This window comes from Haliotis rubra, unplaced genomic scaffold, assembly GCF_003918875.1.
Source record: "Haliotis rubra isolate DU_JTF1 unplaced genomic scaffold, ASM391887v1 Scf310, whole genome shotgun sequence".
NCBI classification, from domain to species: Eukaryota; Metazoa; Mollusca; class Gastropoda; order Lepetellida; family Haliotidae; genus Haliotis; species Haliotis rubra.
In genome coordinates this window covers 311516-335048 of record NW_025766981.1, presented here as the reverse complement: position 1 = coordinate 335048, position 23533 = coordinate 311516, and the positions used below count along the sequence as shown (strand labels likewise).

The 23533-nt window shown below is 39.2% G+C and overlaps 1 protein-coding gene across 1 annotated transcript in view; it reads left to right on the top strand.

Annotated features, from left to right (window-relative positions):
- The first annotated feature begins 7711 nt into the window (after positions 1-7711).
- The window catches only part of LOC124283210 (xanthine dehydrogenase/oxidase-like), a 59668-nt gene continuing 43846 nt past the window's right edge, over positions 7712-23533 (top strand). The window contains exons 1-7 of the mRNA XM_046719241.1: positions 7712-7781; positions 18087-18144; positions 20128-20224; positions 21065-21173; positions 21268-21394; positions 22848-22909; positions 23099-23164. Coding sequence (XP_046575197.1) covers positions 7743-7781; positions 18087-18144; positions 20128-20224; positions 21065-21173; positions 21268-21394; positions 22848-22909; positions 23099-23164 — 558 coding nt within the window. The 5' untranslated portion in view covers positions 7712-7742. The remainder of the gene's footprint in view (positions 7782-18086; positions 18145-20127; positions 20225-21064; positions 21174-21267; positions 21395-22847; positions 22910-23098; positions 23165-23533) is intronic.

Here is a 23533-nt window from a genome sequence, read left to right as displayed (position 1 = left end):
CCTTTGTTGTTGTTCTTGGGACAAACGAAGCCGCGTTTCACATCTAATCTGGCATAGGCAAACAAGTGGCTGAGAACTCGAACCATCCACTCAAACCATCAACCAATCTGTGACACATTTTGACCCCAAAATCTTATATTTAGTGTACCGTAATCTGTGTGAACAAGAATTTATATTTATAATACTAAGGCACGATCCTTTCCATGCGTTTTCCAAGGAATTCTTACTTCTTTATGACGTCAAAACTGATTAAGCAGATTTTCAAAATATATTTGCCACTCAGTTTGTTTCCCACTCTGTTGTTCTTCACGGGTTTTTCAAAAGCAAACTTACCAGGGAAAAGTCTTCAACAAGCTGGTTTAGATGTTGTCTGTTGTTGTTGTACATTTTCTGTTCTTAGTCATATGTCAAAAGTCACGTGGTTTGGCGGCCATATTGGATTGAAAGTGTGCAAAAAATGCGATATGCTATCAGAACGGCCTAAAACAGCATATATCTCTGTCAGCATCGACCCAAAGGGTCCATATTTGATATGTGTCTCTGCCATGAGATTCCGATGATTTTCGACCGCTTTGTTCCAAGGGGATACTGCCCGCCGTTTGGCCGCCATCTTGGATTTAAACTTATTATTTTTCAGATTGCCATAGCAACGAAAGTTGAAAAGTGAATGACTTGACATTTACTATATTAGTAGGCACAGTTAATGGGAAGCTTTCTGCACAATCTCAGTTCTGTACGTTGAATAGTTCTGGAGAAAATAGGGGGAAAATAGTTTGGCGGACAGACATGCGGACAGACGTCGGGATCAGTTTTCCCGAGTTTGACCATTCCATACGATACACTAGGTCCGGGCAGAAACACCAATTCCTTTTAACCCAGAAGCAGTAACAGCGGCGTCTTAGCTCGTCAAAAAAAGTACTTTTTCTTGTGACGGACCGGTCAAATGACTTTGACCCCCCGTGACCTTGTTGACCTTGACCATTAGAAAGTCTGTTGGGCAGTCTACCATGTCCAGGGGTTAAAACCCTGATTCAAAATTAATTCCAAACTTTCAACGTTTGACAGCAAACATCTCAAGAACTAATTGTTCCACCACTTCCAAATTTCTTGTACAGATGCACAATCGAATTCCCAACAATTTCGCCTGGACGGGTCAAGTGGCTAAAATGTACCGTTTGGCAGTTATTTTCGTTTCAGTCTTTTGGCCATGTTTTCCAGCAGTTTTCTGAGTAGTTTGCTTCCCACCAAAATGTGTTACAGATTCTGCACACAAAGTTACAACACGCCAGTATGGGTGTAGTATGAGTTGTTGCATAAAATGACATGCTTGAACGATAGAGAGTTTGTGATCGCCATAATTGTTCTTCATAACTATGTACAGTAGCATTTACAATTCTTCTCCATACCCGTTTTGGAGGAAATATGCCTTGAGCAATATAATTGTCAACAAATATATTTAGATTATACTTTTCAGATATTGATAAAAGATCATCACAGATGTTGTTAGATTTTACTGAAGTTGCAATAGCAGCACAAAAGATATGTTTTGCAAAGTTGTTACACTCAGTGTTACATAGTCGCCCAAGAAATAGTAGTTTACATTTATCAATATACCCAGTTAGTGACCATAATCCCAAATTTGCAATGGTAGATATTGATGATGACCTCTTATCAAGACCTTGCACAAGACGAGCAAAGTATCTTTGTGTTTGTTCAAAGGTGTCAGCCTGTTGGACTTTGATGTTTGGTAATACTTCACAGCCATAGAGACTAGTTTTAAGAATCATTCTGAGCCATATTTTAACACAAGTGATTGGATGTAGGTCAGAATCATTCAGTCCAATAGATCTAAGTGAGTTTACATTCTGTCTTGCTTTCTGACAATACTTTTCACTTCTAGTTTTTGTTGAGAGGTTACTTGTAAAGAGTACACCCCCATATACGGTAGATTCTGATTGGGGATTGGGATGTTACCAATGCTACAGTGGACGTTTACATCATAGCCTTTTCTTTTGCTAAAAACGATGATGGTACTTTTTGATGGGTTATATGTTAGACGCCATTTAGAAGCGTATGAAGAGACAATATCCAGTGATACCTGTAGGCCATTAGGGGATGTGCTTATGAGTGTAGTATCGTCAGCAAGCAAGACAGCTGGAACGTCCATACCAAAGACACGGATACCACAGCCAGCTTCTCTTAAAGATGTAATTAGGTCATTAATAAAAATGAGAAAAAACCAAGAGGATATAACCTCCCTTGTCCAACACCTTGTTTGACCAAGTACATATCTGACCTCGCCGTGGTATGCAACAAATGATTGGCTATTGGTGTAACAGTGATGTAACAGTTTCCATGTATTACCTCTAATACCAAGTTCATGAAGCTTATAGAATAAACCATCATGCCAAATTCTGTCGAATGCTTTTGCATTGTCGAGAAAGGCTGTAAAGACAGGGGAATCTCTATGGTTATAGTATTGTATACTCTCCATGAGAGTAAACACAGACATTATGGCTCTATGCTCTTTTCGAAATCCAAATTGTAACTTGTCAGGAAAGTCCGGATTTGATTTAAGCAAATTTTTTTCAATTCGTTTGAGCAAGAGCTTTTCAAATAATTTACCAAGGCAAGATGTTAGTGTGATACCTCTGTAATTTCGAGGGTCGGTTTTATCATTTTACCTTTGTATATTGATATTACCATTCCAATCCTATATTCGTATGGGACATATTGAGATTCAATCATATGATTGAATAGTTTACATACATAATTAATGAATACATCACCTGCATATATGATATGCTCGTTTGTAATTTTGTCGGGACCTGGGGATTTGTTTTTGCTAAGAGACTTAACAGCATCCTTTACCTCATCAAATAGAAAGTCTCTTTCTAGTTCCTCATCATAATCCTCAGTGCTGCTATTGTCAATTTTCTTAACCATTTGAGATATGTGATTTTTGAAATCATCATCAAATGTTTCTGACTCATGTGGTTGACCTAGGTCGGTATAGTATTTGCCCCATATTTTACATACTTCAGATGGCGTTGAGCCGCTCTCGCCTCCGTAATCAAGTGTAGATACATTTGTAACTACTGACCGTTGCTTTCGGACAGTTTTGTAGAAAGTGTTTACGTCCAATTCAGCAGATAATTCAATTTCTTTAAACATTTCTTTTTTTATGGGATCTTTTTGATTTCCGAAGCAGACATCGGAATTTTCTTTTCTCATCTTTATAGGTCAAACGTTGTTCAGAGTCATGTTCGCGAGGTTTACCGGAGTTTATCCATGCACGCCTAGCTACTCGCATATCGTAGTGAGCATCATTTAGGCAATTAGATTTCCAAAAAAGGTTTTAGGTATGGTTTGTAGTTACTGTGAGGTATAGAATTTGAGGAAGCATACAATAGAGCAGAGCTTATCATATCATTGAAGTGATCTATATTGTCTGGTTGTTTAAAATCTACATGAGAAAAATTCCGAGAATACATAACGTCCTCGAATAGTCTTTGGTAGGCGTTAATGTCATTTTCATTAGCTAATTTCCATTTTGGAATACCATAATGAAGATTGCTATAACATTCCTTTACTGGCATACTTATGGCCATAGAGCAAGGCAGGTCATCTGATACACTAAACGGACAAGTGTCATCTACCATAATACTGGTAACACGTGTGCTTAGATCGGATGGTATAACAATGTAGTCAATCATACTTTGAAATAAATTATTTTTTGACCTACAAGTATATTTACATGTATGTGAATTCGTAGGCATAAGTTTGAGAGCATTTATGAGGTCTCTATCTGACAAAGCACACTTCAAAGTTTGGTCTCTGTGTGATAAAATATGCTTACATATGTCAGAGTTTAGATCACCTAAAATAAAGGTCGAACTCTTTTCAGATAGATAGTCATACAAATCTAATAGCTCACTGAGAGCACTACAGTAAGTTGCATGCAAAACATTCGTTGATGGCAGACGACAAGCAATGACAAAGACATCACAATAGTTGAAACGGCTAAGCTTGATTGCAATGACATAATCAGAGTTGACTGTAATTCTCTCCGCTTTCCACGAGGAGTTTGAATTAACTAACAGTGCCAGACCGTGTGATCCACGTGAGCATGACGAGTCTGCTTTCACATAGTTATAAGTCACAGTTTTCAGTTCACAGAAAGCATTGAAATGATGCAAGTTACCTGATGTTAGCCAGTGTTCTTGTATAGCAACAACATCAACAGGCTGTGATATTGTCTGATTGATGTATTCACCACCGTGAAGTAGTCCACGTACATTCCATGTTAACAGAGAGAGAGTCATTATGATGACACTGTGGAATAATGGTATTCTAATACAGCTGATAACGTTATTGCACATCATGATATCAATACTTGTTGCTGTACGATTCACTCTCGTCATTATATGACCTGTTTCTTGGAACATAGTCTCTCACCCGGATTCCAGGTGGCCAAAGTCTCTATTACCGGAAACATAGTCCTCATAATCGTCAAAATCGAGATTTACTTGTACAGTGTACGTATCTTGATAGTTGGAACGAAAATTTTTCTTCATTAGCCTGACAAAGGTCACACGCACATTTTGATCATGAGTATATTCATGAATGAGTTCCTTTACTGAATCGAACGACTCCTCAGCACTAATGTTATACAGCACAAGACGTTTAGTTTTGACTCTGGGAACACCTTGAAGAGCATGATATCGTTTAGAGAGTGATCTGATAGGATGTGTAGTATTGTTCTTTACCTTATTATCACTCTTGTCTACGTTGTTGTTGTCCCGTTTCCGTGATGGGTGACGATCAACTTGGTTCCAGGAATCTGTGTTGTCTGTATGTCCTGGATCCATTGAGGGAGGTCAGCGTCGTAGTTGTCGTATACGAAGCTTATGGTGTTCCTGTTGTCCTGTGGTGGATGCACACTGTTGTCGTTGATCTGACTGGATATGACTGGAATATGACGGGGTTCAGGGTTGGACGTATTAGTTTTGTCCTTCTCCAGACGCGATGTTTGCTCCACCGCTGTTTCACTTTGTTCTGTTGTTGCAGGTGTCGTTGGTGTCGAGTCCGTGTTCGAGGTAGATTCACTGTTAAAGAGATCTACCTTTTACTTTGTCATTACAGTTCTTTATTTGACTAGAGAGGCTTGCAAATTTAGCATCAATTGTCTTTAATTTGGCATCGACAGAATAATTTGTCTTTAATAGTTCACTTTCTAAATGTAGAATGTGATCTCGATATGATTTATTTTCTTGACTATACAGTTTCAGTTCCGATCTCAGTTCTGACCTTCTGTTTTCAGAGTCACTGAGCTTAGATTGTAGGTCTGATATAGATTTATCCTTTTCCTGGATAGTCTCATTTAATCTCATGATGTGATCAGAAAATCTACTTTCCATACACTGTACCCTTTCCTCCAACTTGCTTTGTCCACGACAAACAATCTGTTTCAACTGTACAATGTGGCTAAGTATGGAACACGTTGAGTCGTTTGTCTCACCTGAAGCTCGTTCAGTGGGAGTAGTCGATGATGAAGATGTGCTGTTGATCTTGATTGGTGTATTGACGTTGGTGACGTCGTTGGCTGTTGATGGCGTACCTGGTGTCGACATAGATAGATGTCGTACACTTGCTCTGCTGAGCACCTTAGTTTGCAGGACATGTGCAGGAATAGTACCTTCAATGTAATGATATAGGTAGTACACATCTTGAGCACACTTGTATATGGCCGGCGCTGTTGTTGCCTGAGTATTTTTCTTCTCACAAGTAGACCAGCTTTCAGAATTTATATTTATAATACTAAGGCACGATCCTTTCCATGCGTTTTCCAAGGAATTCTTACTTTTTATGACGTCAAAAAATGATTATTCAAAGCAGATTTTCAAAATATATTTGCCACTCAGTTTGTTTCCCACTCTGTTGTTCTTCACGGGTTTTCAAAAGCAAACTTTTCACCAGGACGTCAAAGTCTTCAACAAGCTGGTTTAGATGTTGTCTGTTGTTGTTGTACATTTTCTGTTCTTAGTCATATGTCAAAAGTCACGTGGTTTGGCGGCCATATTGGATTGAAAGTGTGCAAAAATGCGATATGCTATCAGAACGGCCTAAAACAGCATATATCTCTGTCAGCATCGACCCAAAGGGTCCATATTTGATATGTGTCTCTGCCATGAGATTCCGATGATTTTCGACCGCTTTGTTCCAAGGGGATACTGCCCGCCGTTTGGCCGCCATCTTGGATTTAAACTTATTATTTTTCAGATTGCCATAGCAACGAAAGTTGAAAAGTGAATGACTTGACATTTACTATATTAGTAGGCACAGTTAATGGGAAGCTTTCTGCACAATCTCAGTTCTGTACGTTGAATAGTTCTGGAGAAAATAGGGGGAAAATAGTTTGGCGGACAGACATGCGGACAGACGTCGGGATCAGTTTTCCCGAGTTTGACCATTCCATACGATACACTAGGTCCGGGCAGAAACACCAATTCCTTTTAACCCAGAAGCAGTAACAGCGGCGTCTTAGCTCGTCAAAAAAAGTACTTTTTCTTGTGACGGACCGGTCAAATGACTTTGACCCCCGTGACCTTGTTGACCTTGACCATTAGAAAGTCTGTTGGGCAGTCTACCATGTCCAGGGGTTAAAACCCTGATTCAAAATTAATTCCAAACTTTCAACGTTTGACAGCAAACATCTCAAGAACTAATTGTTCCACCACTTCCAAATTTCTTGTACAGATGCACAATCGAATTCCCAACAATTTCGCCTGGACGGGTCAAGTGGCTAAAATGTACCGTTTGGCAGTTATTTTCGTTTCAGTCTTTTGGCCATGTTTTCCAGCAGTTTTCTGAGTAGTTTGCTCCCACCAAAATGTGCAGATTCTGCACACAAAGTGCCAGTATGGTAGATGGCGTCTTGGTGATTCCAGAACACTAATTGTTTTGACCGTAGACCCAAGAACAACTGAGATACAGCCTGTTAAAGAGGGAGCTATTTCTTCTCCGGAACTTCTTAAAGGTACATGACCCCGCGACCCCGGCTGTATTTGGAAGATCCGCTCGCCTGTCAAGAAACATGTTCTGGCTCCGTTTTGGACGATGATTTCTAGCCCTCAGATACAATAGATAGAACTAAAGCCAAGGAGACCTCATCGCTGCCTGCAACTGTATCAATACCTTACAATGTTTAATTTCATGAAATACATAAGAGAATTTCGATACATATATTTCGAGATCAGAGGGAACTACCTGTGAAGATCCGTGTTAGAACTGGTCTGCTTGTGATAAGAGGCGACACCAGAGGATAAGGTAGTCAGGTTATCTGTTGAATCGAAGTGTTTTAAAACATGTTGCTCAAGCAAGTGCATATTTACACGTATCCCTACTTGTCGTGAAAGGCAACAACCGGGATCGGGTGGTCAGGCTTGCTAATTTGGTTGACACATGTCATCGTATCCCAATTGCGTAGATCGATGCTCGTGATGTTGATCACTTGATTGTCTAGTTTCAGATTCGATTACTTACAGACCACCACCATATAGCTGGAATATTGCTGGGTGCAGTGGATCCGCAAATCATGATATAAACGAACGCAATGCACCCAACTAGTCGTCTAGTGTAAATAAGCCTCTAGGCCGCGTCTCACAGCAGTCAGTTATAAAAATTACCATTGTATTCATGAGCACTTCCACACGACGAGGACACCATTGCACGAGCACGTCATGGAAAGCACCCTGGTATTGTTTGTTAACGGTAGGAAGGTGAGTGGCAACAAATAAACCCAAAAACCAATATCACGATACCCAGGCATGCAGTCAACTTATTGCGCGGCACACTCGGCTCACATCTGCCGAGCACTGTCGCCAAGTCATTCACCACCGATTGACATAACCTGCAGTCGTTCGACGAACTCCTGGGGCAGAGTGCCACTTTGTATTATCTCTGTGTTGTATTCGCTCGTTTTAAAAAACACAATCATGCGCAAGTCTTGAGATTGTCACTTGTGACAACAGATCTTATCCTCTTTACTCAACTACATATCCTCATAACAACTTAGTATTTCACAGTGAGAAATTAACTACATCTCATCATCGCATGCATTAATCCCTGTCATTTTATTTTAACCCTGTTTTAACCTCTCAGTGGATGCACTAATCCTGTTTACTCAACTACATATCCTTATAACAACAGTCGATCAAGACTAAGTGAGTCAGGTTCATTATGAGAGTAGGAGTACATTTTCTAATCCCAATTCGTCGACATTGTTTTTGTAGGCGAATTGAGATGTAGGCGAATAGAGACTAAACCGGTCTATTAGGGGGACCGTTCATAATGTATGGCGCGCGGGTGGGGGGAGGAGGAGGAAGTGATATTAAGGGGGGTCACCCATTTTGTTCTGGGGAGCTAGGGGGTCAGCAATTTTGTACACACGTACTGGGTGTGTGAGGGGGTCAGCAATTTTGTACATAATTAACTTATTTTAAAATTATGATGAGATATGGGAAGGGGGGTCATTGATTTTGTACATGATATGCAGGGGTCACTACTTTTGTACATAAATTTTAGAGGTGGGGGGTCATTCACATTGTCCGTTTCTCCATAAATTCATCATCACCCCCCACCCCCACCCATAAATTATGACCGGTCCCTTATTTGTTTGCCAGAAAGAACAGAACGTGTTATAGTCAACAGCTGTACATATTTATTTCAAAATTCACCAAGCATTTCAAATACATTTTCAATTACGTTTGATACAAATTCAAGCAAGTAAATCAGATGGTGAGGGTACTGTGTTTGATTTTAATCTTTCTCTCCTTATTATACCCAAAGAGTAGTAGTGGAAAGATGCTATACGAACAACAAACAATTCTAGTATACCGACGTTATCTATTTGTTCTCCTTGGAACGATTTGATTAAACCTACTTAAGGCTCAAGTATATTCTATGATAATTTCATATCGGATTATAACCTTCCGAATGTGTGTCTCAAATGGAACGGGGAACTAGATGATTCGATAAATTGGAAAACCATATTTTCCCAATATAGACAATCCACTAGAGACACGAAACTCTCAGATTTTCAATATAAGTTTTTGTACAGAGCCATTTACACTAAACTACTAAAAATGAAATTGATAGATAATGACCTGTGTCCATTATGTGGCTCAGTAAGTGAGGATATTAATCTTGATTGTCCAATCATCAAAATGTTCTGGACAGATTTTAACACTTTTTTTATTCAAGTTCTTGGTAAAACGTATGAAATGTCAAACCCTGATATTCTATTCTGTTGTAGTGGTAACAATTAATGAACCACATGATATTATTGGTAAAGCGCCACATTTTCGTAATGAATATAAAAGGACAAAAACCTAGCTTCAACATTTACAAAATATTATTAAATGACGTTAATGAAATTGAGAAAATTATCGATAAAAAAACGACAATATGAAACATTTTTACAGTAAATGTAATGTTCTAGGTACAGTCCTGTACTTTAAATTTTAGTCTTTCACATTCTCTGTATTACTATGTAGCATTTCAATTGTTTAATCTATAATCCCAATACGATATACATTATACTGTCTGCTTTGTCATATGTAATTTGTAGTATTTTGCTCTACCCATATATCATGCTCAACTGTAACCAAGTAAAGTGAATAAAAAAAGCGTTAAAAAAACGTAAAACGGATGTAATAAAACTTGTACGATTGGGAGTCACATTGATCTATACATCTTTGAAACTCGACATCCTCAGTTATGTCCCTTAGTTATGACATCGTAGCTAGCCTTGGGTTCGAATCCCATATACGTCGAGATTATGATTCCGGGTGTGTTACTAAAGCTGGTGAGTTTGAACAAAGGCGATGTGCATGAAAACATTTAAGGTTTCTAAATATTTTTTAACGTTTTAGAGTGAGGTGCTGAAAAATCTGGTTTAAGGACGTATTCAAGATGATTTCAAATATATAAACATGCACGTGTGTGTGCGTATGTGTCTGTGTATGTGTGTGCGTCTGCTAATACCCAGACTCGTTTGCTTATAGTGCTGGGACAATGAGTCACTAAATACCATCTGTCTGCGCAGTATTCCCCCCACCCCTCGATATTCCGTTATCCAGGGGCGGTGGGGTAGCCTAGAGGTTAAAGAGTTCGTTCGTCAAGCCGAAAACGTCAGACCCGAGTTCGATTACCCACATGGGTACAATGTGTGAAACCAAGTTCTGCTGTTCCCCGCCGTGGTATTGCTGGAGTATTGGTAAAAGCGGCGTAAAACTAAACGCACTCGCTATTGATTTTTCAGTGTACAGTTTTATCAGTGTACAGTTCACGTTGGGGATTCTTTGAATGTCGGTATTAATTTTCCTATAAAATGATTCCACAATCTGTGTTTCATCATCTGTCGGGCGGTGGGATAACCTAGTAGTTAAAGCGTTAGCTCGTCACTTCGAAGACCCGGGTTCGATTCCCCACATGGGTATAATGTGTGAAAGCCCATTTAAGATGTCCCCCGCTGTCATATTGCTGGGATATTGCTAAAAGCGGCGTAAAACCACAGTCACTCACGCATTTTCGTCTGTTTTTTAACCTGGACGATAGCTGTACGACGCACATCCATTGACATAATAAAGCACACACTACTTCATCTATGGGTTTCAATTTCACAAGTGTCAGATTGTTAATTCCGCTGTATATATTCACAACTACGCATAAAAATTCGAAGTATCAAAAGCGCTATTAATAAGGTTGAATATAGGAAATAGTTGTTCCTAACCACATAAAATTATACAACGGACTTGTGTTATAGAAACAGCTGTGTTGCTGTCAATACACCAGGAGTTTATATTACACTCATAATGCTACTGTGCTATATAACAGCTGTAAGCAGCTGAAACTAAAAGAAATTGAACTAATTGATAAATTTCGATTGATATATTTTGTATATAGATATATATTTTATTATTGGTAGTTTAAATTAGCAACTGAGATCGTTACTGGCTGTATCCTCAAAGGGGGTTAAAGTATCGTAAAAGTGTTCTCTTTCTGAGAAGTCCCAAAAATTTGAAAGTCCATTTAGCTCTACCAACCTTTTTAATCGTAGAATATTTTGTTGTTTTATAATGGCTAAATATGAGTACAATCGCCAGTGGCTGAAGGGGTGATGTAACTCCTGCTAGGGTCCATGCAGGAAGCAAATGTACCGTAAGTCCCCATGGTCCCTCGTATGGTGATCTCCCTTCAGTTGTTGGCGATCTATAGCCTGTGTTTATATTATGTATTGTCCAAATAGTGTTATTACATGCTAGTTTTAATTCGAACTGTGATAGTCTAGATGTTTTACTGTTCTTTGGCGACAGGTTTTATAAAATATACATATTCTTTATAAACGTCAAATATGTTCTTGTCACGATATGGCTGAAACGTTGCCGATGTGACGTTAAATATTAACTCACTCACTACAGTGGTATAAGAGGTTTAAGTGGTATAATACTAGTAGTATACGACTCTGAGGTATAATGCTGTCATTTAATGTTTGAAGTTGTATTTGTTGACGTTCATCAGGCAATCATGCACGGTCTTCATCAGCGTCATCCACAAATACGACCCGTGAAGGTCCGGGTTAGAATATTGATCTTCAGTAACCCATGCTTGTCGTAAGAGGCGTCTAACGGGATCGCCGCCATATAGCTGGAATATTGCTGAGTGCGGTGTAGATCTAAACTCACTCACTCACTGTAACTACAGATAACCACTTGCTTCGTTTTGGGTGATTCTTCAAAGTCAATGCACATGATCTCTCTACAGGTCGTATGATGATACCGCTTCAGTGGAACGTTATTTTTAAATTAAAGAATTTCCCAAATGTTCAGTAACTTTCAAAGGGATTGGCAACGAATCACGCGATATGGTCTCTTTCGTGGGTAAATAGGCAGCTGGACACCCGCAGACTGATTTTACCTGCTACTGTCAATATTTAAAGTTGTATTTTGACGCTCAGCAGCTAATGATGAAATTCCAAGATACTTGCGAAGTATTGACAGTTTTGTAACTTTCTGCTAGATTGACAACGTAAATTAATATTGAAATCATCGGGAAATGAACGACAGCTGGCTTGGTAGTGCTCAACTGCGCAAGAACACTCTCTGCTGTCAATATAGGTAATACTATGTGCATTGTAAACCATACGGCGGGAAAAAATTGAAATTGAAACATTAATGGTACTATGTGCCAAAGACAATTTATAGCGCTTGCTCTGATGTTAACAAAAACTATCAGACACTTCATAACTGTCACTTTTTGCATTTAAAAAACGGACAATGAAAGCATCTCGGCGCTTCCTTACCACCTTGATACTGGCAACGTGATCTTATGTGACCTCGAGCGCCCAGTCAGGCCTTGTGAAAGAGGTTCGGACCCTGAAGTCACTTGGTATGCGCCCCCTCCTCCAAGAGCGCACATTTGTGATACAGAACGTTGTTCAACGAAGCTTGTTTTTTGTTATATGTCGCCCACGATGATCTGAATGACGTTGGTGATAGGTCGGTTAGAGTGTTGGCAACATGGGTACGGTATTGATGTTGAGCAAGTCCTGGATTCTTGGAGCCTGGCATTGTCATGCTGGAGCAGTATCCCTTGTGGTTGTCTTCTAAGAAGAAAGAACCGGATGAAGAATTACATCACTGTATCTTTGGGTGTTCACGTTTCCATGGATGATGACGATACGTATTTTCCTTGGCCGCTTAACACAATGACGCCGTCGTCTCCTGTAGGATGAACATTTTTAATGGTTCCTAGGTCCAATCGTTCAGCTCTTCGTTGATACACCCTTATCCGTCAGTCAGGATAAAAAAGTTTTAGTTTTCGCTACGTAGTATTCTTGATCAACCACATCTATGCAAACGTCGCACAGTTCGAGAAATTGATGTTGACGGGTCAAGGTCCCTCCGCGATTATGTCGGTTGGCTTGGATTCGTGCAGCCGCAAACTGTGTGGCGCAGAAAACAGTTGTACAGATGTCACAAGCGCAGATAGGGTCCTCCTTCAGACTGGCCACACATTGTTCCCGTTTCGTGGCCTGTTTCTCTTGTGCGCAGTCTTGTTGTATCGTTGACACAGTCTGGCAATCAGTCTTATCAACTATACTTTGTTTTCAATATTTTATTCATCTATGTACCCAGCAGGCACATCAACATTGTTTCAACGTTGAGAATAGGTTGGTCCTCAACGTTAAAATTAGATTGAAAATAGGTTGTATATGAAAGTTTTTTAGACGTAGGTATCCGACGTGGAATCAACGTTGAAGTTTGACATATTATGAACGTTGAAAATGGGTTGTTCCGTGGTTGTATATGAAAGTTTTTTAGACGTAGATATCCGACGTGGAATCAACCTTGAAGTTTGACATATTATTAACGTTAAAAAAAAAGTTGTTCCGTGGTTGTGTCTGGGAGGTATTACGCTTTCCTGTAAATAGACTCGCACTTCATCTTTAAACTACACTAAAGTAGCACCAAACTCATGCATCCAGCTAAAATACCCAAAAAGCTACCTGCAATAAACAGTGTTCAAACAGAAAATTGCAGTAAAAATATTTACCTGATTAAATACTTGGTTAAAATTCCACATTCAATATAATGTTCATTTAAGTTTTATTTAAGTTTTATGTCAGTTGGACGTATAATTCCACTAAGAAGAAAAGAGTATTCCAGATTAAGAAAAATTATTTACTGTTGTATTGTTATCTTGAGAAGGTGGAAATTGTGCCGAGAAGACATTTTGTCTGAATTTCAGCTATTAGACAGACCCCTGAATAAACACAATGCAATTATTTTCACCATGAAAGGGATCCAAGATGACCAGGAACTATACCTGAAGACAGCACATAAAACAAGTCACTTTTCATGAAATCTTTATGAAAACACACGCACATAGAGAAACGTGGTTTAAAGCATAATGTAAAACATCACACATGACATAGTCTGTAGGTGATCTCTGTTGTGCTAATAACACAATATCATCTGCATATAGCATTAAACTGACATTTACGCCACCAATTTCAATACCACAGTTCAGATTTTTCAACACAAATACAACTCTAAAAACACAATTATCAGCTCCTCTTCTTTCTGCCACTCCCTGCCTGGCGGTCAACTCTTTCTTGAAATTTGCTTCAGATGCATTCCTATCTCATTCCCATGAGATGGGACACATTCTGAAATTTTATATTTAAATACATGAATAATTTATAAAGAAGATATATTGTCTTAAATGATTCAAGTATTTGTTTAATCAATCACTTGAAAGGTTCATTTCACTGCTGTAACTTGGCATGTGAACATATGAACAGCATCAATACAAAATATGACGAAAAGTGTAAACTATTTATATTTTCAAGTACAGGAATGGAAGTTTATACATTTTCAAAGAAAATCCTCAATTGCAAGTTGATTATTCAATTAGGCTATGAATTAGGATGAATTAGACGATGCTTTAGTGTCATATATTATTTGCTATGGTCATGATGAAAATGCTGCATTTAGTAATTAACTTACCAGAGATGATTGAATACAACCCTGTATTCTTAAAAGAAAACTTGCCGTTTTGCCCATCAACATTCATTCTTGACATCAAATTGTTTGACATTGTCCTGCAAAACAATGGAAGATTGTTGTTATTCTGTCAGATTTAGTTTTCTTTACAGATTCTCAGAAACGATCATTTCAAATTAAATAGGAGTTGTACTGGTGTAGCAATTTTGCTAACAGGAGTCATAAATTGTAACAAAAGCCATTTTACATTAAATGATAAGAAAACAAAATGGGTGGTGCTTCACAGGTCAAAGAACAAGTCTATTGTGGGAGGTCTTCCAACGCCATTTGTTCCCAAACACAAGGAAGTATGGATCATGGAGTTCTGAAAACAATAATGAGCTCTCATAAGTATACAATATATTCCCTATTATCTACTCTCTCTCTTTGTCATTTGTACACTCATAAAACTCAGATAAATAACTTCTTCATAATTCAGAAATGTTTACACTTAATCTCTTATAGGAACGCTTAGAAAATCTCTCACATAATGAATTATGTGTGCGTATAATATCTGCGACGTCATAACTATGCTTCTCTGAATCATGAACAATAAAATAATGAGATTAAACTCTACACTGCCATTAATAATCTATCATACCCTGAATAATACGACATTGAATAACATCTCTTACAACTCCAATCTACACTCAAAAAGACTTAAATGTACTCGCAAACAAACATCGCTGGCACACCCAAATTCTTGGAAACAGTGTATCTCTGACTCTCAATTCCAAGAAATGGAAGTCCTACTCTAATTGACCAAAGGGGTGACAGGTGGCCAAAACATATTGAAATGTAGGTCATACACTGAAAATAACTCTGATTTAAAACACTACAAATATACACCTTCTCTCTAATATACTCGATAGATGATCTTGACAAGGGAACATGTACATAAAATGCTGATATCTAACAATACCTGTACTCTAAATAATGGACTCTTCCAAATCTCAGCATGTTTCACTGCACACACATTTAAATGCAAAATAATGAAAAACCTACACTTTGACAATAATAAAAAACATCATATTCAAATTCTACAGCTGACCAAATACCTGAAGAGTGTGTCTTCCAGCAATAAACATCTATATATCTCTATAAATTTATGACTTCTGTCCTCTCGCGTGCTATCTCGCATCCAGCTCTTTACCGCGAAAAACAATATGGCACCATGCAAGGGAGTGCTCATTAAACTAAACATCTCCGGCAGAAATCATTGTCAATTTTTTCTCTTACATGATCAACCTTAATATATAAATGAAGATAAAGACCAACTATTATCACCAAAAAAAACCAAACATTATCACAAATATTCAAAACAGGTGGTAATGAAAGAGCATTATCATCTTTCTCTTAAACTTTGTGGTGGATATACTGGAAACAAATGAAATGTTAAAAACTTGTTACCTTAGCATTGCTCCTTTTATGTGATCCACAAAATTGCTGCCACCCAGTCTTCGAAGATGAGATTTCTGCAAATACCATTAAAATTATATCTTATTTCATAATTAAATGTTCCTTACTAAATTACTTCTTTTGTATGTAACGTTTTAACCTTTAAGAGACATGAATCATCACATCCCTTCCAAACAAGTGTAAGAATGAAAGTCTGTGGATGCAGTTTTGTTAATTGTCCCATCAAAGAATCATTAGTGAAGTTACACATTTTGTAAATAAATAAAAGTTCAAATAAATATATACAATTTCATCCTTAACAAAGACTTTCAGAAGACATTTTGATGTGAATTTTCGTTGCATGATCTGAGAAAGATTCCATTTCGCCATAATATACATATGTTGACAGAGTTCAGAGCGTGCTCAATGCATAATTTACTGATAGATCTATTCAAACGAACAAATGTTCATAATAATGTGATGCAATATAAAATGTTGATAAATTCTAATCGATTTTGTATAGATGCCCTTAGGGACCGTTCATAATGTATGGCTTGGGGGTGATGATGATTTTTATGGAGAAGCATGTACAATGTGAATTACCCTCTCCCCCTCCCCCCCTCCCCCGTAAAGTGTATGTACAAAATAAGTGACGCCCCACCCTGCATGTCATGTACAATATCTATGACGCCCTCTCCCCTTCCCATAATTTCTAAGCATCATATTAAACATAATAGTGCGTGTGTACAAAAATGCTGACCCCTTAGCTCCCCTGAACAAAATGGGTCTCACACACACACACACACACACACACACACACACACACACACACACACACACACACACACACACACACACACACACACACACACACACACACACACACACACACACACACACCTTACAATAATCACCCCCACCCGCAGCCATATAATTATGAACGGTCCCTTATATTGATGTACTTCATGGATTATTTGAAAATGTATATTTGCAAAATTCAAATCAGGTGATGGGTACGAAAGGAAATCTTATTCGATTATATAATAAAATGCCAAATATATGCATGCAAATATATTTAAAAATAACAAAACAAGTTCATGGAAAACACGGGCTTCCACTAAATTTTGAGAAACATGTAAGTGACATACCGGTAATCTTGTGAGATAAAACATGAGCCCTAATTCGGAGTTTCTTGCTACATTGACCTGCTAGATTTAAACAACATTCTTACGTTTTCATTATACATGAAGGACATACTTACCAAATAAACACCAGCATGCCGTGAAGATGTTGAAATAGAACGATATTGCGTTGAACTTCGCCAAAGTGAACTGACAACGATCAGCTGCCTTTGCGCGCGCGATAATTGTGCGCATGTCCGGATATGGCCAAACGAGGCGATCGAAAGGTGTATTATCATGCATGTGTTTGAAAGCAAATTGTCGGGAATTATACAATTTTGACAGTTTTGTGGGAAAATATCAAATGTAATGCAATTCGGATAACTGATGACTTTATACCTAAAATCATTGATGGTTCCTTGTCTATGTACTGTGTCCAGAGGTGAAGAAGCCTAATTGCCTAATTAGGATTAACAGATTTAAGCACAAATACCATTCTCCATGCATACTCAATTAGTTGGGTGAAACAACTCTTGATTAGGGGTGCAACAACCCCTAATGTGGGATGAACTGACCTAGTTTTGAATTGGGATGAATCTCGCGTGAAACTACTTGGGGTGAAACGACCCGGGTGAAACAACTTGGGGTGAAACGACACTGGCGAAACTACTTGTGTGAAACCCTTCTCACAATTTAACGACATACACTGTTTTCTGAGCGGGAGGTGTGTGTGCGTGTGTGTCTGTGTGTGTGCGCGCGCGCGTGTCTATGTGTGCGTTCGTTTGCAACATATACGTAAGCATCAAACAATGTTAATGGGATACGATACTTTGAATTTTTCACCCACCGACAAACAGAGATAGAGAGATATAGGCTTGAAAGCGACATTAAATGCTAAATCATCCCTTTACTCAATCACCTGTGAAATGCATGTTTATTAAGGATTAATCTGTTCCAGGTGACAGAGACACGTCCCGACCCCCGGGCCAATCTCCTTCAGTACCTCAGACGTACACGTATCCTCCCTAAGAAGAGTCCGTGGATCAGTCCGTGGATGAGTACGCAGTCTCGATACTGCGATTTTAGAAGAATGGACAGCTAGTCGACAGACACATGTATATGTATTCACAAGTAGTCCTGTTATATTTTACTGAGTGACAAATACAATTGTCGAACTTCCCTTGTGCAAATAATGCGTAATGGCGACATGCACTGTTGGAGATGTCACTTGTCCTGACGAAGTGGACGCCACATTCTTTAAATTGTTTATAACGAACAGTCTAGCTGACGGATATAACGAACAGTCTAGCTGACGGATATAACGAACACTCTAGCTGACGGATATAACGAACACTCTAGTTGACGGATATAACGAACACTCTAGTTGACGGATATAACGAACAGTCTAGCTGACGGATATAACGAACACTCTAGCTGACGGATATAACGAACACTCTAGCTGACGGATATAACGAACACTCTAGTTGACGGATATAACGAACACTCTAGCTGACGGATATAACGAACACTCTGGACGGATATAACGAACACTCTAGCTGACGGATATAACGAACAGTCTAGCTGACGGATATAACGAACAGTCTAGCTGACGGATATAACGAACACTCTAGCTGACGGATATAACGAACACTCTAGCTGACGGATATAACGAACACTCTAGCTGACGGATATAACGAACACTCTAGACGGATATAACGAACACTCGGATATAACGAACACTCTCTAGTTGACGGATATAACTAGTTGACGGATATAACGAACACTCTAGCTGACGGATATAACGAACACTCTAGTTGACGGATATAACGAACACTCTAGTTGACGGATATAACGAACACTCTAGCTGACGGATATAACGAACACTCTAGTTGACGGATATAACGAACTCTAGTTGACGGATATAACGAACACTCTAGTTGACGGATATAAACGAACAGTCTAGCTGACGGATATAACGAACACTCTAGCTGACGGATATAACGAACACTCTAGTTGACGGATATAACGAACACTCTAGCTGACGGATATAACGAACACTCTAGCTGACGGATATAACGAACAGTCTAGCTGACGGATATAACGAACACTCTAGTTGACGGATATAACGAACACTCTAGCTGACGGATATAACGAACACACTAGGTCTAGCTGACGGATATAACGAACAGTCTAGCTGACGGATATAACGAACAGTCTAGCTGACGGATATAACGAACACTCTAGCTGACGGATATAACGAACACTCTAGCTGACGGATATAACGAACACTCTAGCTGACGGATATAACGAACACTCTAGCTGACGGATATAACGAACACTCTAGTTGACGGATATAACGAACACTCTAGCTGACGGATATAACGAACACTCTAGCTGACGGATATAACGAACAGTCTAGCTGACGGATATAACGAACAGTCTAGCTGACGGATATAACGAACAGTCTAGCTGACGGATATAACGAACAGTCTAGCTGACGGATATAACGAACAGTCTAGCTGACGGATATAACGAACTGTTTTTTGTTGTGTTTTTTTTTTTTTTTTTTTTGTTTTTGTTTTTTTTTTTTTTGTTTTGGGGTGGGGGGCACAGCAACTCGATGTATATTTCAGTCTAAATGCATATAACGAACTAAAATTAGTGGGGTCTCTTTGAGTTCGTTTTTACCATATTATTTTTTGTCAAGTGTTGTCAGAACACATACGAATAACGCATGCTTTCAATGTGAGTACAGTTATCAATGAAAGGAAGTGACATCATCCACTGTATCATGTCATTCCTGTAAACTTTTCAGTATGGGTGGGACTGTGCAAACTATTAAAACAGCAAGCATAATATAATTACAGTGGAATCTGTCTATTACAAGCTGGCCTGGGACCGACTCATTTGTCCGGATCATAATGGATTAGTCAACATTTTTGTATGTGTTGTGATCAGCATAAAGCGTCTGTAAACACACGTTCCTTGACGCTGGGCAGTACGTCTGACAGGCTCCAAGGAAGGATGCGGAGAAGGGCGGTGTGGATCTTGTACCGTTATGGTGTCCCGTTATGACAGGAGGGAGAAGACTATCAGGTATAGAAGAACATAGTTGCACATACAACATGTCTCCATTCTCACCTATCTTTAACTTTAAAGTAATTTTTTAAACAAACTAAATGTTCAACATGTTCAACTAGCCTTATCCTCGATAAGCAAAAAAACATAATATCTATTCCTCTCGTGGTAACCTCCTTGATACATAAATATACTGTGCCTCCCTTGTTATTCTGCAGACACACAATCTGGCACGACGATTCGTCACTCTGCAGACTGGAGTTATGCCTCCTTTGTTATTCTGCAGACGCTCAATCTAACGCTATGTCCTCTCGTTATTCTGCAGACACAATCCAACGCTATGTCCCCTTGTTATTCTGCAGACACACAATCTAACGCTATGTCCTCTCGTTATTCTGCAGACACACAATCTAACGCTATGTCCTCTCGTTATTCTGCAGACACAATCTAACGCTATGTCCTCTCGTAATTCTGCAGACACACAATCTAACGCTATGTTCTCTCGTTATTCTGCAGACACAATCTAACGCTATGTCCTCTCGTTATTCTGCAGACACACAATCTAACGCTATGTCCTCTCGTTATTCTTCAGACACAATCTAACGCTATGTCCTCTCGTTATTCTGCACACACACAATCTAACGCTATGATCTCTCGTTATTCTGCAGACACACAATCTAACGCTATGTCCCCTTGTTATTCTGCAGACACAATTTATTTCTATGTCCTCTCGTTATTCTGCAGACACACACTCTGTCGCTATGTCCTCTCATTCTGCAGACACATAATCTAACGCTATGTTCTCTCGTTATTCTGCAGACAGTTAGCCTAACGCAGTGTTCCCTCGTTATTCTGCAGACACATGGCTGTGAACGCTTGTCTGCTGCCGCTGTGTTCCCTGCACAACATGGCCGTCACCACTGTGGAGGGGGTTGGTGACACGAGGAGGGGACTGCACAAGATCCAGGTAGGTGACTGACGATATAATCAACACAATTTGTATATAGACTTTTAATGTCAACATTTCCCAAGTTTCCTATCCAAACCTCCCTATATTCCAGGAGAGTCTGGCTCAGGCTCACGGAATCCAGTGTGGATTCTGTACATCCGGCATGGTGATGTCCATGTACACACTGTTAAGGAACATCCTTCGGCCTTCCCAGGAGGACATCCAGTTGGCAATGGAAGGTATGTTGTATCCTGATCCTGAGAGTGTGGACTTGAACAGTCAATAAAACCTAGTACTGGAATTCCCTTCACAAGCCATTCATGTATAATGTAATGAACTCTTCATTCATGCACTTTATTTGCACAAATGTAGGCCAGAGGCAATATTGGTCCATATGAAATAAATAAATAAATCACAATATCAAGCAAGGATGTATCATCAAACCATACTTAAAGCATTCATATTGTATAGATGTGGGGCGGTGGGGTAGCCTAGTGGTTAAAGCGTTGGCTCGTCACGCCGAAGACCCGGGTTCGAATCCCCACATGGGTACAATGTGTGAAGCCCATTTCTGGTGTCCCCTGCCGTGATGTTGCTGGAATATTGCTAAAAGCGGCGTCAGTCAGTCAGTATAGATGTACATTTAGCATTATTTCCATAATTGTTTTATAGTTATATGTCGCAAAATGCCATTCTCGGAGCATTCCATAGTATCTGAATGCAGCAACATTTCTAATTACATGCTCATTTTCGCAAGACGTCAAGATGCTGAACTTTTGAAGAGTATGGTTTACATAGTATTTAATCGGCTAGAACTGTTTCCGGAGATTATCATACATCTAGCACACTAGCAAATCGTTTCATAATATCTTCCAGTCATTGTACGCAGTGTATGGGAACTGTATCAAAATCATGTGAGAGCATGACATTTATCAATTGAAATTACTGAAATATATGAATCAGTTTCAATTATAGTTTGTTAGGTAATGAATGAATAAACATGTTTGGTAAATGCCATTCTTGTATGTATGAAGATTGTAAGAAATTCAGATACAAATGAAACTGGGAAATAGAACTTCTTGTTGCAGTCAAGCAAGCAATTCAGTAATAGATATAGAAGCAATAGTAATAGAAGGAAGAGTTTCGGAACAAAACCTGACGCCTCAATACATTACCCGTAGAGATGGCCACACAAGGCAAGAGAAGTGGGGAGGCTTCTTCAAAGTGTTGTTGACATATGGGTTTGGGGCCTAGCTACGCATTATACGCGTATATGTGACAGATCATGGAACATATTGAACCATTTTTGAGCAAGTCATCTCAATAGCCCTTCCTTTATCTTATCCATCTAGTGCCTCGTGACACCTGCAGGGGTGGAAATAACTTAAAAATTGCTAGTGTACTCCGGTACAGTGGCACATGTAAAATCACTTGCCCTGATAATTCTCCCACTATACCAGCCGTTTTATTGTTGATTTTTTAAATAAACAACATAATTAATATTGCAAAGTCAACTGGATACCGGTACAGTGTGATATACAAATTTGCTTGCCCAACAGAAAAAAACCACTGGACTCGGGCGTCGGGCAATGGGTTATTTCCACCCCTGTCACCTGTTTGCATGGAGAGTATTGGTATGTGTTTTAGGACATTCGAATGTACCGAATACGATTTTTTGGTGCTTTTTTATAGGCAATCTCTGTCGATGTACTGGGTACAGATCAATTATTGACGGATTTACTCGGGCAGCATCGGTAAGTGCCGACTCGTATACATGTACACACGCAAACGTCATCCATTATAACGGTATCTTACATGGACATTGTGTTTGAAAATAATTTCGACATCACTTGTCTCAGAAACATCTACTTACCATAAGGATGAAAGTTCGAACTTTCAAATGCTGCGTTTGCACAGTGCATTTAATAGTGACAATTTTGCAGGCCAAGTGTTGTCAAGGAGACGAGGTCACGTGTGCATGTCGGTCACTTGATACAGAGGAATGTCAGGTAGGATGTAGTAGCTTCATGTTTTAAGGGTTCAAGCTGATGTCGGGACGGTGGGGTGAGTGAGTGACTTTGGTTTTATGCTGCGTTTAGCAATATTCCAGCAATACCACGGCGGTTGTCACCAGAAATGGGCTTCACACATTGTACCATATGGGGAATCGGCGTGAAGAGCGAACGCTTTAACCACTAGGCTACTCAAACGCCCCCACGATTGGTGACATTTAGATGGAGAAACATCATAACCAGGGGCTGGAAAACACAATCATAAAATACTGGTGGTCCTAAGGGAAGCAACTCTTCACCATGAACAATGTACTTCATGATATAACAACAGGGGATACTAAACCCCAACTGACTTACTCCGATTAT